Source organism: Phyllostomus hastatus, unplaced genomic scaffold (genome assembly GCF_019186645.2).
Source record: "Phyllostomus hastatus isolate PE091 unplaced genomic scaffold, TTU_PhHast_1.1 phas_scaffold_93, whole genome shotgun sequence".
NCBI lineage: Eukaryota > Metazoa > Chordata > Mammalia > Chiroptera > Phyllostomidae > Phyllostomus > Phyllostomus hastatus.
In genome coordinates, this window is record NW_025334042.1 from 1,179,831 (window position 1) to 1,198,740 (window position 18,910).

The following is an 18,910-nucleotide window of genomic DNA, read 5'->3' on the forward strand; positions in this document are numbered from 1 at the left end:
ATATTAAGATATACTTACATTGAAATGATCTTCTTGTGATTTTCTATATCTACATTTGGCTATTTATTAGGATAGTATTTAAAACAATGTGATATTAAAGTTGATACAGAGGCAAATTTGTTTTCTTACTCTTGTGGTCAGAATGATGAAGCTCAGTCTTATGTATCATCTCTGTACTTGCTATGAGAATCACAAAAATGACTAGTTAGATGATATTTCAGAATGAGCTGTAAGTGCTGATGGGTGAATTATTTCCTGTTTTTATTAACTTGAACTTTCCCTGAGACTCATACAGAAATATTACAGTGGCTAAGCTCACTGTAATTTTCTGTTCTCTGAACAATTTGGGGGGGGCAATAAGACTGAATATTTACAAATATATACATGTATTTATTTGTCATTTCTTTGCTTAAAGTCTGCACTATTTTCCCCATTACCTTTAGGACAAGGGCCAACTTCCTTTACTTCTATTACAAAGCAACAGTTCTAGCCATTACTTTCTTACACTCTGGGTTTCAACCCTCTCCAGCTGCTTTTGCCTGGGGCTAGTTCAGCACAAGTTGCTCCTCTTGCTGAAGCAATTCTCTTCCTTCTCTCTTCCTCTGGTGAGTGGGAGCACTCACCCTGCAGAGCTCCATTTAAAGGTTGCTTTTGTTTTTGTAAATTTTGTCCATTCCCTCCACTAGGTTGGACATACATGGTATATGTAGCTCCTCTGCCATAGCGCTTATTTTTCCCATTATTGTTTGTTTGAGTGAGTGTCTTCCTCAGCAGCTGGATTGCAGGTAGGAATTATCTGTTGGGTTGGCCAAAAAATCCATTCAGTTTTTTCCATAAAATAAAAGACACATTTTTCATTTTCACCAATAACTTTATTGATTTGGACATTTTGAGTATGTCGGCTATCTCCTGCTATTGGCTTCTAGTAGGTAGAGGCCAGAGGTACTGTTAACAAAATGCCTAAGACAACCCCAAACAAAGAATTATTTGGCCAAAATGTCAATAGTACCAAGGAACTTTGCAAACCACTTTTGACATGTTTGATCAGTTGCTTCTCCATACACTGTATAAATCTTGTTTTTATTTCAGTTCTGTTTCTACCTCTCTTGAAATAATAAAGCACAATATGCTGAAAATCTTCTTCCATCTTCAATATTAAAATGGCTGCACAAAAATTTACCAGTTTTGATAAGTTTTTTTAAATGCATGATGATATGACATCTGTCACAATACAATCTAACAAAATTGTTTAGAATAAGTTAAAAGATGATTAAGCACCATGAGAGCCATGGTATGCAAAAACGTAACATTTTTTTGCCAACCCAGTATGTTGCTTAGCTTTTTATCTCTGTGTTTCAAGTATACTTGGGAGGGACTTAATAAATATTTCTTACATAGTTTATTGAGAAAAGTTGTAATTAGCCGCATGGCATTGATTCATTGTTTGTCTTTTAAAGTATAAATGAAGGATAAATATTGATTTATTTTTTTAAAAATTAAAGCACGGATGGAGTTCCAAATCATCGGCAATCCAGAATCCTCCTTCCTTTCCTGTGTAAGTCACTTTTTTTTCACATTTGAGCTGTTTAATGGGCAAATATTTATTGATAAGGATAAAAAGAAAGTAAAATATATACATATGTGTACATATATATATATAACTATGATTGTGAAATACAGAAAAATTTATATGCATGTGGATGGCTTGAAATTATGACAAAATTGAAGTGGCTCTTATATAAGATGGTAGGATTAAGGATCATACTTCTCTTGTTTTTTGTTTGATTTAATATTGTTCTTATATAGTCCTGAAAATATATAAATATTGCTTTATTTAGAAAATTCAGCTAAGTGCATTTATTAAAGAAATATATAAAATTTTGCATTTTATAACTAGGATAGTCAAAATGAATTTGATTGGAACTTATTTTGAGGAATATGACAATTTTATAAATCTTATTAAAATGATTTTCTTTTGAATTCGATACATTGACTGGTTTTATGCTTTATATTTTTCCCTTTTAAAATTTGGAAGTATATATTTTTATGTCCTTTCCAGTAGTTTACACTATAGGGCATCTTGGAAAATAGAAATTAAAAACAATAATTATTAAGCTGAACTATGTGAAATTGGCAAATACCAGAAATTTCTTGAGATTCTACGTAACAGGTACCTGTGTGCTCCCCTAGGCAATGAACAGAGCTAGGTGCTTGCACTAGATACAGGATGTTGAGTATGTAACAGCAGGCCGTTCGTTGTGTGCTGGTAAATGTTTTTAACAACTGGTTTTCTGAAACTGTACTGTGAGTTTAATATAAATTTCAATAGTTAATTATAAATAACCTTAAGTACATTTTAAGTTGATTATAAATTTTACAGATATAAAAGATATGTAGCAAGCAATTTATAAACACTAATAAAATATATAAAATCTTTATTATAAATGCCATATAAGGAATTGATTGTCACAGAAACATATCTTTGTTTTTTGTTGAATTCTTATATCTGTAGTCAACCTATGGCTGTATTTGATTTACCAGTATAGTTCCGACATAAATATTAGTTGATATTTTTACTTATTATAGGGTGATATGATTTCTTTGCTGAATCAAGTGATAGTTTTGAATACTGGAACAATATTTCTATTTTTTGTTCTTCACAGTGTGTCAGTTAAGTCAAGATACACTTTTTTTTATCTTCACCCAAGGATACATTCAGAGTGAGGAAGGGAAACAGCAATGCAAGAGAAACTTCCATTGGTTGTGTCCCAAATATGCCCTGACAGTAGAATGAACCCACAACCCAGGCATGTGCCCTGACTGGGGATTGAATCCTTGACCTTCTGGTTCATGGGACAATGCTCCAACTAGCTGTGCCACACTGGCCAGGGCAAGACATGATACACTTTTAAGTTTAGTCTGCATTATTAAAATTTTCTCCACCATTTTTTAAAGTCTCAGGCATCAACAAAGTAATAAATCAAGTCCTGATTGATAGCTTTTGCCAATTTCTGTGTAAATGACCCCACTGTGGTTATTTCAAGTTATCTATGTTATTTCAGACATTTGGAGAGATATATACCATTATCTTACCATACAGTTATGTGTATAATAACCCCAAGGGCACAAATGATAGTGAAATATCATAATATCACTAACAAATAATGACTTTTAGTATTTATTACTTTTGTTTTTATATAACTTATTTAACTTAAGTTTATATTATTTTGTTTTTAATGATGTTTTGTTAACAATACGCTAAAAAATTACTGAACATTTAATAAAAGCTAGCACAGCTGGTAGGCATCAGCACACTGTTGGCTTCAGTGTACTTTTTTATATGAGTCAGCATATATAATTTTTAACTACTAAAGTCTTATTTTTAAAAGTTATGGGCTGCATAGATTATTTCTTTCAGGGTCCCACGACTTGATTTGGGAAGCCTTGTTGGGTCTGATGAAGAGGTAATTTTTATTTAGTATTTAATATAGCAAACATTTGGATACAATATTACATGTATTATAGCATATAATAAGTTTCATTTAATTTTATTTTTAGGATTCTTAAAAAATATATTCCACTTAGTACAGTGCATATTCATTTTGACCCACCAAAATTTACCTTCTGCTCTTGATTGGGTCACACCATGTCAAATACCATATACTCAGCATCACCTAAATGAACTGGTTAGTATTTATTTCTTATTACCAACATTCTGAACTATAGTGTGCATTTTAGCACTATATTTAATCCGGAAATTTCATTAGGTTTAGTCTATGTTTTATTTAGTTTAAATATTTTTTATATATTAACATCCTAAGCAATAATGTTGGTGAAATAATTTTACTTTGTTTTATTTTTTTCTCACATCAGAATGGTATTATTAAGGTATCTTATAAAATTCGTAAAGTATAGGTTTATCCTCATAGGGAATCCAGGAATATAAAAATTATGGCAGAATAGATCAGATCTTGGTAGTTTAACAGTATACTATTTGTTTTTTATAAGTTGACTCATTTTTTAAGTTACTAGTATGTTATAAAATAAATAAGTCTACTAATTTCAAGGTATCTTCTTGGGACATATTTATACTTCACACAATATTTCGTGTTTTTACTTCACATTGTGAACACAAGTTCTGAGCATTCTATGAGTAGGGCTTACTTCTGTCTTTGTTAAGTCTTTTTCATTTACCTGGTTCTATTCATGTTCTCCTCAGTCTCACTGTGGATAATTGCATTAATAGTACCCTAGTCTGTATCATGCTGCAGTTTTCACCCTGAAGCTTTGCCTCATCCTTTTCTTCTGTGTTAACTTGGATGTTATCAATAGTTTCCAAGGGTTGTACTGGCATTACACTCCTTTTGAAGTGACAGCCTCTCTCTGGGCCGATACATATGCCCTAGGGTTTGTTTAATGCTTCTGGTTTCTCTTATCCTCTGACTCTTATATCTCACTCCCATGGAAGTGTGGCAGGGAACCAAATAATGCCAGAAGATAGAATATCTTAATATTCTGGAAATGGCAACCAGTACTTCTCAGTATTAGTGATCCGTAGTTCCTATGACTGTTCTGGAAGAAATGATTGACAGTTGAGATTTCTGGGGCAAGAAGGAAAGGCCTATCTAGAACTTCTAAAAACAAAGGAAAGTTGTTCAGTGTCTTCTCAAAGTATTTTAGAACTAGGAATGATTTTCACTGGGAAACAAGGTTCATACTTACTGATATTGGAGGCCAATGACCGTTTTGAGCAGTTCTGCCTGCTCTGATTGCTTAGTGATGCTGTACAGCTAAATGTTTTAACTGTCACTTCTGTTGAGAACCTAAGTATTAAATGTTAAGGTAAATGATAAACTTATTAATGTTAATAAGACAGATTAATAATTATTTTGATTTTTTTCTGGCAGACAGCATACTTTTTCTTTTTGCCTTAGGAGCAGGACATTATACCTGAAGATTTGCCAGCAACAACAGGAAATTATAAACAAAAATATCAGCAGTACAAACCTGAAATGGAAGAGGGATATAAAGAGTATAGTCAGAGGAATGCAGAAAAGACAAAATCAAATACCACACCTCAACCGTCTCCAAGAAACAAGATAGAGGACAAGGTAATGTATGAGGCTTTATAAAAAGAGCACACATATTATACAAACATCTTTTGTTGTCTAGTATGTCTTGCTATTAGTTGTACTAAGTGTGCCTCAGACCATTTTAAGTATTTTACTTAGATTAACTAGTTTATGATTCATAATAACTCTGATGGAGTATTACTAGCATTTTAAGGTATGAAATCTCTTAGACAGGAGTTTCAAAAACAAGACAAGTTTTCATCAGTGATTATCCTACTGGAACACCTTTCCTGTTGTTAATGGAACATCAGCATATCTTATATTCAGAGAAGAATGTATTGTCTATCTCTTCAGGACCCCAGAGGATCTTCACCTCAAAGGATACACCCCCTCTTTTTGTACTTTAGCTCCAAATTTAAGTTTATAAAAGATGTCCACATTCATTATCTTAAACGGACAGTAATAGTTATAATAGTTACTACTTTTTATTTTATGCTTTCTGTATGTCAGGTGCTTTTTTAAGTGTTGGACATGTGTCATCTCCTTTAATCATTTTCTGTGTGTGTTTGTAAAGTAGTGACTATTATTTATCCCCATTTCCATGTGTGAACCAAGGCACAGAAGTTGTCTAGCTAGAAAGTGGAAGAGCAGAATTCCAACAAGCAGTCTGATGGTCAGAGCAGGTACTGTTAAGCCCTACACAAATAACCACTGAAGTGTTTAGTGGGTTTTTAACCCTTTGTTGTTGTTGTTGTTAAAAACAAACATGCAAAGTATGTGCATGAGGTTCATTTGTTGCTTTCATGTACAGTGTGCACAAGGGGAAGGAGTGTTCACAGGTGACCTTACCACTCTGGATCGGGAGGCCCTCTTACAGCAGCGCTACGCAGACAGTCCTTACTGCGCGCAGCAGCGGGGGAGAAAATCTGACGCCGTAAGTTGGCAGTATATTTACTTATGTGGCAGCCGGTAAGATAATTTGCCCTGCAAGATTTTACAGACTTATAATTGCATAAATAATTTCAGCAATTGAATTTGGACTGAGGTGAACATTCATTAATGTGCAAATTGAGTCCTCATTTTTATAAATGATTGATGTTTGATATATTTACTGTGGAGAAATTGTCTTAAACATTTTAGAGTTTGTAAAAATTTTGTTTATAGTGTTCCAAATTTTAATTGGCTGCTATTTGTAACAGTGGACTTATTTGGCACTGACCCTTCCCCAAAGTAGTCTGGTTATTTTTCCTAAGTCATAAGCTAAGAAAACTAGAGAAATTCAGAGCAGTTAAAGAAAAGGACAGGAATAAAGTAAATGCTGTTTAGGAAGAGGGAAGCAAAACTTTGAAGTTAGACTCTCAATATTAAGTATATTATATCTCTTAGAAAATCAATTATATTGTTGGGTAAATATTGTTTAGTCTGGTCCTGGTACAAATAGATAATTACACTGTATTTTTTACATTAAAATAAAATTTTATTTTTATTCAATAGATGTACTTTAATGTTATGTTTATTTTTGATTAAATTCGTTGAGGTGACATTGGTTAATAAAGTTATAGGTTTCAAATGTGCAGTTCTTTGATGCATCATCTTTATGTACCATTGGGTGTCCACTACCCATTAGACAAAGCTGCGTGAAGTTGGAGCCCACTGGCCACTCCAGACACTCCCAGGTGATTAAAATCTCAGACACACCTGTAATGGATTGATGGAATATCCCCGTGTGTTGGCTCAAAAGTTAGAAAAACTCTTGGTTAGATAGACCAAATAATAATAACACAATATGGATTTAGCCAGTTACATTTTCATTATCATTGAGGGGAAGTTTAATATGTGTTTTATTTTGGTTGTACTCATGCAGAATGATGATCTTCTGAATTGACAGCCTTGTGTAATCAATCTCAACCAGGTGGACTGATTTTTTTTCTGGATGTCCCAAGTTGCTAACTTGTCACAGTTCTTTTACTAAAAACACAGACACATTTTTTTGTATGCCTATTATTATCTAGATAGTTATGCTTAATAGAATAAGGAATATAGCAGGATCATCCTAAAAAATAAAGCAGTTACTTTATAAGGCAAAACAGTGTCTCAAATGAAGCTTTACTGATGGGTCTAAAGTTATACTTGAAATGCATGTCACCAATATGTACTTAAGGTACATTGGGTATTGTTCTTGGTATAATCCAAAGCCATCTGGATATTAGTAGATTTCTTCTCTTTACAATTACTTTGTTAGTGGCAATATATATAAAATCACTATCAAGTGTATGTCACTTAATTGTGGTAGCACTCATTTATCAGTGTTTTTCAAGGAAATGTTTATGTAAGTTAACTTTGAGTACATCAAAAATTAGTATTTATTTATTTTTAAAATGTAGGCGACAACTTTAAAATTTAATTTTAATTAGTTAACTGTAAAACAGAAGCAGTGAGTGTGTGTTTTTTTATGTTCATCTCTTCTACTTTGCTTGGCATTTTTCAGTGGTATCAGATTCTTTGCACCAGTTGATTTCTGCTTCTAATCGGCTTTATGTTTACACAGACCTCTAAATCAAAGTGCCCGAGGGTGGTTCTAACCTTCTCTACAAAATGTAATCCACCATAAATGTCAACAGTTAAGGTGGGCTTTCTGCATGGGCTCTATATTTATTAATCTAACCTTTTTTGCTTGCTTCTGGGTGATCTTCTTTTACATGTAATTTCACGTTTTAGTCAGTGTCCATTTTCTGAATCACCCTTTGATATAAAATGTACCTTCCTTACCTGTAATTATACAGTTCTTCTAACTATAAAAAAATCATTAAAAATCATTATGAAGTGTCATTAGCTTAAGAATAGAAGATGCCATTACATATTAAATTACATGAACTCTATATGGGGCATATTTGGATGTATAAAGTATACATCTTAAATTTCTGCCAAGCAAAAATCTAAATTCAATTATAGACTAACATTTATATAATTGTGCTCAGCTTTTCCTTGTTTCTTAGCAGTTTCTACCTTTTATTTCTACAATATGTCTTTAGTTATTCCTATTTGAATTTTGCATCACTTTTAAATAGTGTACTTTTTCTAAAGCTGGAGAGCCTCCATCTTAAACACTACCTTACTTGATTTCATTTATTGAAATGATGGAGTGGGGATGGGTGACAGTAATTTACATTCTAAAAATAGAACAAGTTTGAATTCACAAGGAAAATGGGGACAGACTCACAGATGGAGAGCAGGGTGACAGCTAGTGATGGGGGAGGTTAGGGGTGGAGGGATTGAGCAAAATGGAAGAAGACTTGTGGACATGGACAGCAGTGTGGTGATTGATGCGGGGAGGAGGTACAAGGGGACTAAATGGTAATGGAAAACATACAATAAAGATGAAATAAAAAATAAAAATAGAACAAGTTTTATTTGACTTCTTAATTTTTTAACCTGTTTTATTTGCCCTTCAAAAGAAACATTTTAGTGATTCTAGTTACAGGATAATCTAATTGGAATTGAGTGATTATGCACCAGTCTGATGTGACCTAAAGTGTAGCAGAGATAATTTTGGAAAAGCAAACAATGTTATGAAGAGAGTTTAGTCAAAACACTAATTGAGAAAAGTTGATCAAGGCTTATTAATGGATTATATGTGTGGAAAATGTTAGTGTCCCTTTAATAATGGGACGCTTTTGTTTGTTTTTAGAGTTTCAGTATAGGGTTGGATGATTTCTGTTCAGTTTCAGCTTCATGCACCATGAATGGTTTAGATTTTAAGACTTTTGTGTTAACTATAGTGTTATTCTGCTTTATGGATAGTGAGATTTTCTTTATTTTTTCTTCTCAGGAGATTGTGGCTGCTGAGAAGAAGAAACAGACCGTTGAGGAGCAAGTGATGAGAGACCACCTGTCCAGGTGAGAGTTAGTCTGGTACCAGAAGTGCATCCAGGAAGTTTTCATTAGATATTTTGTTTATGGCTGACAGCCCATATCCTTGGTCAATCAAGGAGTGGTCAACGCAGACATTCCCACGCTTTCTCTGTTAAATCCACTCATAGTGTCTTAGTAGTTTTTTTTTTTTTCACAGTACTCCTAGGCCAATAAAAATACCCATCAGTTCCATTTATTAAATATTTCTGTCCAAAAAACTTAATGAATATTTACTTCCTAACAATTTAATGGCTATTAGAAAAAATAATACACATAAATTAAAAGAAGATATATATATTTTCATTCTTAAGTAGCCATAACCACCTACTAATGGGATGCATGCACCATTCTGGGCACTGCACAGTATCTCCAGCTATGAGTTGTTAGAACTGTTTATGATGCTGGCACTCTCACTTTCTATTTCACATGCTGCTTGCTTTTTATCACAGGACAGTAGAAAGCCCAGCTTTGCAAAGATGAGACATCACTGAAGGAGTGTGTCTTATTGAAACTGTAAATTACTTTGAGCTAGTAATTCCTGTGGTGTCTAATAAATATCAAATACTGTGTTTCTCTTGAAAATTAAAAATACCTTGCAGTGTCCCTGGGAAGTGTCTGGGGCATCCCAGAGGTGACTTGGCGTACAGTTTGGGAACTGTGGGACTAACTATGTGAATTGTAAAACATAATCTAAGTTTCATAACCCTTAAAAACTAGATAAAGTTTTGGCACCTGCTGAGCTAAATTGCATGACAACATGTAAATACTGTGAGATTTCAGAAGTAAGACTTAAGTTTAGCTTTGAAGAAAATTGTTTCATTAGGTGGCAAAAAGAATGATATTCTACTGCATGTTTTTCTGTAAGTTGAAATAATTATAATCTCCAATGTGTCTCTTTTCATTATCTTGTGAACTCACTTTATTAATATTTCTACCCCCAACCACACCACCACAAGGTGATTATTCATTTAATATCTGACAGATATGTAATTCTGATAGCAGTGTAAATTTGCATTCACATACGGGCTTTTTTAAAACTGCTTACAAATATGTGAATGCTAGCACAATAGATTATCCCATTTAATTGTTGAACTTTGTGTTTTGCGGTATAGGGCTGTAATCAGTGATCCAGAACAAAATTTATCCACTGAGAAACAGGAAAGTGCTTTTATCCTTCCAGATGCAAACATAGCACCTCTTCGACTTAGGAAAAGAACACTACATGAAACAAAGTAAGATTTTATGTATATAAAGTTAGGATGTACTATGTACACGTGTATTATTTAAAATGTTACTTTGTGTCCAACTGAGAAAGTTTTTGCCTTTTCTCTTTAGAGATAAGTGGATTTTTGAAGTTTAGACTCTACTCCTGCCACTTTAAGATATTGGGATAAAGATTTCTAACCTTAATCTTCAGGTTTTTTATTTGTGATTTAGGAATAACAGCCACAACCTTAGGAGATAATGTGTATCTCCTTCTGTTAAAATGTACAATATATTAACTGAGACTTTGGTATGTGCACAATACATAGTGGCCACATCTCATTGATACATAATATATTCAAAGTTGGTGTTGTTTAAAAGTTATTATTATTTTGCATTTAGTTTGTAGTTTATAAAATCTTTAGATCGGTATAAACTTTCACAGTCTGGTGTAGTTCAGTTTAATTTCTCAACAACTTCACTGCCTGTTGACATCTAGCCTCAGCTCTAATAGACAGAAAATCTACCAGTTCCTGCAGTAATTCTTTTATGTTTTCAGACAGCTGTAATTGTGAGGCAGCTACTTTCTTATAACTTTTATCTTTTTGTTTTATTCTTATTTTCTTGAAGCTTTAGTTTTCATAACTTTAAGTATTTGAATGTATCAGGTATTAATTTCTTACTGCTGCTGTAACAAATGACCACAAATAGTCTTCTAAATTAACACAAATTTATTCTCTTACAGTTCTAGAGGTCAGAAGCTTAAAATCAGGATCTTGACAGGGTGTATTCCTTCTAGAAGCTTCAGGGAAGAATCTGTTTTCTTGCCTTTTCAGCTTCCACGTGCTGCCTTCATTCCTCGGCTCTTGGCCCTTTCTCCCACCTTCCAAGCCCGCAATGGCTGGTCAAGTCTTTCTTGTGTCATCTCACTCTGACACTCTTCTGTGTCACATGCGCCTCTGCTTCCCTCTTCTTAAGGCCCATGTGATTGCACTGAGCCTGCTCAGCAAATGCTGGATAATCTTCTTATCTTCAGATCTTCAATCACATCTGCAAAGTCCTTTTACTGCATCATGTAAAGTAACATATTTACATGTTCTGAGGATTAGCACATGGACATCTTTAGGAGGTCATCTCTAAATCTCTTTTTTAAGGTAAACTTTTATTGAAATAAAATATATATTCACAAAATGTACCCATTTTAACCCTGGCTTGTGTGACTCAGTGGATTGAGTGCCAGCAAAGTGAAAGGTTGCTGGTTTGATTTCTAGTCAGGGCACATGCCGGGGTTGCAGGCCAGGTCCCCAGTTGGGGGTGTGATGTATCTCTTACACACTGATGTTTCTCTCCCTCTCTTTCTCCTTCCCTTCCCGTCTCTCTAAAAATATAAATAAATAAAATATTAAAAAAATAAAGTGTACACATTTTAGATGTATAGCATAATGAATATTCACAACCTGAACAAGTTTCTAGATGAAGAAGAAGTGGGCTGGAAGCAGTACCCAGCCCCTCATCCCTGCGCTGTCTCCCAGGCACTACCCACCTCCTCTGCTGCAGCCGGTGGGCCTCTCTCCTGCTGTTGTAGATCGTAACTGCCTGGTTAAACACTTAGATGAAAGCACAAAATTTCGACTCTGCACCTGGCTGCTTTTGTTCAACATTATGTTGGTGTGTATTTTATTCATGTTATTAATCATAGTTGTCATTTACTTTCATTGCTGTACAGAATTTCACTGTACAAATATATCACAATGTACGTACAGGTGTTGATGGACTCTTTATGAATAGTGCTGCCATGAACTCTTGTGCATGCCTTTTGGTGAACGTACCTATGCCTTTCTGCTCAGTGCACACGTAGAAATGGAATTGCTGGACCATTTAACATGCATGTGTTTGGCTTTAAAAAAAATTGCCAAATAGTTTCCCAAAGTGGTTGTTGCAATTAACAGTGTCACCAGCAGAAGGAAGAGGGTGGTGTTTGCACTATATATTTGCCCATGCTTGGTATTGTCTACATTTTTAACTTAGTTCTTATAAGGGTAATTTTAACTCACATTCACTGGTGAATAATGAAGTTTAGCACTTTCACATATGTATACTGGTCATGTAAATATATTCTTACATGAAACTTCCCTTCAAGTCTGTTGGGCTTTTTCATATTGGCTCTGGAACTTGTTTATATATTCTACTTACAAGTCCCTTTCACTTATGTTTTTGGACACATATTTTCCTACTCTGTGTTTACCTTTACATTCTCTTGATCAGGGTTCTTAATTTCAGTGTAGACTAGTTTTCCATTCTTTCTATTTATTGTTAGTGTCCTTTCTATCTTCTTAAAGAAATCTCTGCTTACCACACACTCATTGTTTCTCTCACTTATAATGCCATTTATGTCATATATGAAATTGTTATAAATGCATGGTAGGTTTCTAGGCTTTTTCTTTCATTTCATCTACCTGTATTTTTCTATGTTATATTCAACATTTTTCTATTTTAATTGGTATTGCTTATTATTAAATACCTGCAGCTTGTTTATCTTCAATATTGTCTTGGCATAATAGACTCTTTTCTCTTTAATAGAAATTTTTGATTTAGCTAGTCTAGTTCTATGAAAAACTCTATGGGGTTATTGATTAGAATTTTTGAGTTTATGGATTTCACTCTCCCCTCTTACTCATTATGTCTAGAGGAAGAGGAGAAAATTCTGCTTCAAAGAGTCAGGAGCAGGAAATTGGCAGGTGAAGTGAAACCCTTCCTCTTGTCTTTCCCCAGAGGGGCAGCTGCCCGCAGCAGCCCACACTCTGTCCTACGCAGAAAGCTTTACATGCCCCCCCCCCCCAGAGGGAAGAGTGGGTTAGTCTCTTTAATTCTGATGTCAAAGGTTTAGCCTCCTGTTGCTGCATTCCTAAGGCATAGTTGCCAAAGGTTTCATTAATAATAAAATTCATATTTTGGTCTTGATCCGCTTAATTTTTATTTCTGTATTGGTTAAAAACTTGGGTAGATTATTGGTGCTGCTTATCAGATACCTAAGAGCCTAACATGGAACTTGCCATTATAAGATAAATGCCTATTCTTTTATATTTTCAAGGAGACTCTAGACTTCTTGAAGCTATTACTTCAGCCTATCACTGTTAAACTGAGTTCTGTTCACCTTTGAGAAGCAATATAATGTAGTGGTTATGAGCAAGGTTTTTTCTAGCTTTGCCGTGTACTAACTGTATTATCGCTCTGTAAAATTTGTTTGTGAAATGGGATAATAATACTTCATGGATTTATTGCAAGCATTAAATGAACCAATACACATTAAAGTGATTTTAATAACAACTAATGTCGCCCTGGCTGGTGTAGCTCAGTGGATTGAGCTTGGGCTGAGAACCAAAGCATCGCAGGTTCGATTCCCAGTCAGGGCACATGCCTGGGTTGCAGGCCATGACCCCCAGCAACTGCACATTGATGTCTCTCTCTCTCTTTCTCCCTCTCTTCCCTCTCTAAAAATAAATAAATAAAATCTAAAAAAAATAACTAGTGTCTAGGAAGTTTTCAATAAATGGTAGCTATTATTACTGCTATTATTTTCTCAGCATTTAGAATTGTTTATGGCTCAGAATGGGCATTCAATAAACAAATTAATACTAATGGGTTCAATTGAATTGAGATGTCCAAAGTTTTAGCTTGAGTTTTTTGTTCACAAACTCACTTGGTCCACTGACTCTTGTTGGCTGTAAATTACTTACCTTTCACAGAGACCTAGATTTTATAGAGGCATAACATTTCAAGATCTCCATGCCCCATATGACTGTTTACATTACTTTGATGCTATTATACCTAAGGGAATATTATAAAACTATTTAGATAGGTGAATAAAGATATCACTGGACCTTTAGATTTCTGAGCATAAAGAAGACAGTAGTAGAGTGCCAAAGTGTGTGCATTTGGGTTTTGCTTAATAATATTAAACAGAATTTTAAGAATTACCCATCTTTGTAAGATTATTCAGTGCTGTCTCAAGGCCATACAGATTAAATAACTGGTCTGAGGTCTCATAGCTAGGCCGATTTCAAGGCTAAAAACCTCATCTAACACTCTTCCACTCTTCTGTTACTTTGGTAAGGAATGTTTTGAGCTACCCCTAACTGAAAACCTGACTGATAGTGGCTTAACCAAGTCAGGATTTATTTTTCATATATAACTAGCTGCTTGGGATTGTTGCTGGTTTTAGTTCAGTGGCTCAGAGATGGCACAGCTCTGGGCTGGCTTTCTTGAGGTTTCATTGGCCTTTCTGACATGGTTGCTTGATGGCCACAGCAGCTCCAAGCATCATATCCCTGCCGTGTTCGCAGGCAGGAACTCCTCACGTGCCACTCTCTTACCAGGACAAAACAAAGTCTTTCTTGGGAGTTTATGGGCAGAACTGGGTCCCTTAGTCACCTCAAATTAAAGAGGCTAAGAAAACAAATTCTGTGGTGGAAGGGAAGCAAGGGGAATAGGGCTAGAAATGCCTATCAGGTTACGCTGAAGTAGTTTCAGTCACAAATGTGCTGTCTTTGTTCAGTACTTACTTTTATAGCACTATGTCACTATTCATTCTACATAGAAATTGTTATGCTTAAATACTGTATTTTAGGGTTATTTCATATGTGTTGGTTACAGTGAACAATCTGAAAAAGAGAGGTTTATACGTTCATCCTAATGCAATTTGTGCATTTCAAAATGTTAACTTTTTTGTACTTTTATTGTTTATATCAAATGTATATAACTTTAAAATAATTGTTGACTAATGTATTTCTCTTTTTTTATTGTTTATTCTATTAGAGTTGTCCTAATTTTCCTCCCTTTGCCCCCTTCCATCCCCCTGCCTTCCACTCCCACAGTCAGTCCCCACGCCATTGTCCATGTCCAGGGGCCACCCATACATGTTCTTTGACTAGTCCCTTCCTTAACAGGGTAAGGACGCATTCTACATTAACTGAAAATATGCTTTCTCATAAAGTTCAATTTGATGGTAGGATCATATCAAGGTAATTATGACTTTATTAAATGTTTAAATCTTGGGATTATAAAATGTATTTTGATTTCAAATAGAAGTAACAATAATGAGATTAGTTAAATTTATCACAAACAAGTGAAAATGTGAATTTAGAACATTTTTGAGTAACGCATATAAGTTAATGCGACAAAAGTTATTGGAAGTATGAACCTAAAGAAAAGCATTTTAACTAGAAGTCATTTAAAATGTGATTTAAAATGTCTTTCAAAAAGAAATGTAGAAGTGAACTTTACAAAGGTATATATTACTACTAGAAGATTATAAACCATTAAAAAGTTAACCTTTATGTAAGCTGCTTTATGTAATTTCATGCAATGGCTTTAGTTAACAGATTATTGATAGATTCAAGAAGATGACTAAGTGGGTGATTCTTAAATCTCTTTCTCAGTCTTACAAATTTCCAGGAAAACATAATGCTACTTGATATTCTTTGTGTATACTAATGGTAAAGTTTTATTTTTAATTATCATGTTTGTTTAATGATTTTAAACTTTCTAGGACAAAGGGTAATAAGTATATATCATTGAGTAGCTTCTTGCAAGCTCAACATTTTTAAAAGATCTTTCACTTTATCTTAAAAGTTTCTATCTATCAAATTAGTAATCTGTATTCCATATTCATACCAGTGTAATTAAAGCTTGTCTCCAAACGCACCTTAAATCGATACGTAAGCAAGCTGTGGCATGTTTTCCCTGTTGCTTCCTGTATCCCTTGCTATTGCCACACATTTGAGGGAGTTATTTTTTTTCCTCTGACAAAAATCTTTGATATTATTCTCTTTTTGTAGAAATGGACGTGATGCTTGCAGAGAGCTGGTTGGGTTTTTTTTTATTCATGACCAGTCCCTTACAATTTATGAATATCGGCAATTTGGGAAAAATAGGTATGCCATAAAGCACTGTTACAACTCTCAAGATGATTACTTCTGAGAGAAGCTGAGTGACCTCACATTTTTGTCATTTAACTTCTAGAACAAATGTGCTTCCTTTTATTCAAAAAAACATTTATAGTCATCAGCGTGGATGAAGAAAAGGAAAACAATACCAACTTGGTGATTTTTATACTGTAAGTTAAGGGTGTGCGTACAGAAGTTTTAATTCCAGATATTGGGTTTTGTGGGATCCTGTGGGGCTGGCAGAGCAGGGCTTCTCATCTTTGGCTGATTTTCTGTCCTTCCTGAGCAGGGGCATTTACTTGTGTGAGTGGCTCATGGTTAATGTGTCCCAGGAGGTTCTGCCTCTCTGGCTCAGCTTTTATGCCCTTTAACACTACCTTCTGCTCCTCCTGCCCCCTAAATCCATAGTATAAGCCCAGGAGAATTTGTCTCTTGGTATTTTTCAAGGCTTTACATGGCTGTACCATTAAGTAAGTGGACACTTCAATAGAACTAGGAGTGATGCTCCCCCTAGAACAGGCTTATCTTCTGAGGATGCACATTTTTTTCCCTCATGCAGAGGGGTAGTTGGCTTCTGGAGCAGTCATATATCTGTTAACTTATCCTTGTGATTTTCCCATCTCATATAACTTCTGGCACAGGGTGAATTACACAGATCTTTTTAGAATGTGTCAATCATACATAATGTCACAAATTGTGTAGTGTTCTTACATTTTAAGTCATTACAGTCACACATTATCTTGTGATTAAAATGCAGTGCTATTCACAGGGATCGTAACGAATATATATGCATAGGCTAAGCATCAGAAATAGAACAGTGAGTAAGACTCTTCCTGCTTTTGTGGAGTTTAGTCTAATGGGAAACATTCAGATAGGAGAGGTAACCATTTAGTTTTATGGGGTCATGGGGCTTTCTGAAGAAAATGCCATGTAAACTTCACCTACAGAAGGAGTTAGCTAGGTGGTGTAGGGGGATAGGCGAGGGTAAGGAAAATCTTTATGGAGTATAGAGTTCAAGGTTGGTGTTGTCAGGAATGAGTGGGAACTGAAGCGCACGCAGCCCCTGTTAAAGAGTTATCTGAAAGGTGTTGGAGAGTCATTGAAAGATAAGATGTGGATGGAAGGGGGAGAGGTGACATTAAGTTTGTGATTTAGAAAGATCGCCTGGTTACAATGTGGGGAACAGATTAAAGACTAGGTGTAAAGAACCAGATTGGGTTGAACATGTAAATTTAGGAAGGATGTTATGGCAACCTGAATTAGACAGATGGCTGTTGCTGTGAGCTAATTAGAAAAATAAAACAAACAAACAAAAATCTTTAGGATGTAGAATCATTAAGACGTAGTAACTGTTAGGTAAGAGATTGGAGGTGAGGAAAACTTCACATCTTAAACTTGAGTTAAATAAAAATATATATATACGTCACTCAAGTCTGCGTCTTGGCATCTGGAGGAAACCAGCTTCGACTCCAATTTCACAGCTCACAGAAAGGATGCTTATGCCTGTTCCACAGTTGCAGTTACCTCCAGCTCCGAGTGCTGTCTCCACTAATTTAGTGTCGTTGATGCCTTATTCCCACTATTTCTGTTCCTTGTCACTTGAGGAGATGTAGAACTCTGCTCCGTTTAGTGACTTCCATGAAAGAAAGGAAGGAAGAAAAGAAGGAAGAGGTAGGTGGGTGGAATTGGCACGCAAACTGTGCAGATGATGCCTTGTGTATGTGACAGACATTTTGAAAGGAACATGGAGAGAGATTAACACTACAGCGTGTCAGCAACTTACAATTTATGATAAGACACTCTCATTCTTAGAAATATGTCCCTTGAGTATTTCCCATGGTAAAAGCCCTTCTCTTCATTTTTTTTGACTCCTTGCATCTTTTCCTCCTCCCTAAAAAATTCCATTTCTTTTTTAAAAATTTATTATTATTATTATTATTCCGTCCCTGAAGCTCTATTTACAGAGAGAGAGAGGAATGGCAGAAATATTCTACCTTTCTCTCTCTCTCTCTTTTCAAAGATTTTATTTATTTTAAGGCAGAGGAGAAGGGAAGGAGAAAGAGAAGGAGAGAAACATCAATGTGTGGTTGCACTCATGTTCCCCCTATTGGGGACCTGGCCTGCAACCCAGGAAGGTGCCCTGACTGGGAATTGAACCAGTGACCCTTTGGTTTGCAGGCCGACACTCAATCCACTGAGCCACACGAGCCAGGGCATATTCTCCTTTTTCCTTCATTTTTGTGGGGGGAGGGGATTTTCTTTTGCTTTCCAGATGTTACTCTGTAATGTATCTTTTCTATATGCCCCACCAAGGTCTTTTCCTAAACAATTCCTCAAAGAATTTATCTTTTCTTCCTCAGATTCTTATAAAAATGGAGTTCTGACATTATTTTTTACAAGGATTGTTAAATAGAAGATTATTCTAATTTAGAGATTGATTGAGAGGTTATTCCTTTATTATTAACTGAAGCCTGTGTGGTTTCTAAATGGTCTTTAAAATGCTTTTTATTTTTTATTTATGTTTTACTATCAAATTCCTCTGTTTTTATTTTTATTTATTTTTATGTTGATATGATCAAATATCTTATTTTTTAATTGTTCTTATGATTTTATTTTAAAAATTTTTAAATTTTATTGTTCAGTTACAGTTATTCTACCTTTCCCCATTGCCAAAAATCATTATAAAAGAACACCATGTCACATAATCAAAATAGAATATTTAAAATTAGTATTAGTTGTGTTTTACTCCTTATAAGATTTTCTAAGCTTTAGGTAATT

The 18,910-nt window shown here is 34.8% G+C and overlaps 1 protein-coding gene across 1 annotated transcript in view; it reads left to right on the top strand.

Moving 5' to 3' along the window:
- The first annotated feature begins 557 nt into the window (after positions 1-557).
- CAPS2 (calcyphosine 2) overlaps positions 558-18,910 on the top strand; it is a 30,982-nt gene continuing 12,629 nt past the window's right edge. The window contains 12 exon segments of the mRNA XM_045829676.1: positions 558-605; positions 1,503-1,555; positions 3,419-3,464; positions 3,559-3,616; positions 3,618-3,686; positions 4,935-5,111; positions 5,884-6,006; positions 8,902-8,969; positions 10,097-10,216; positions 15,134-15,208; positions 16,025-16,120; positions 16,209-16,302. Of these exon segments, the coding sequence (XP_045685632.1) occupies positions 3,457-3,464; positions 3,559-3,616; positions 3,618-3,686; positions 4,935-5,111; positions 5,884-6,006; positions 8,902-8,969; positions 10,097-10,216; positions 15,134-15,208; positions 16,025-16,120; positions 16,209-16,302 (888 nt within the window). The 5' untranslated portion in view covers positions 558-605; positions 1,503-1,555; positions 3,419-3,456.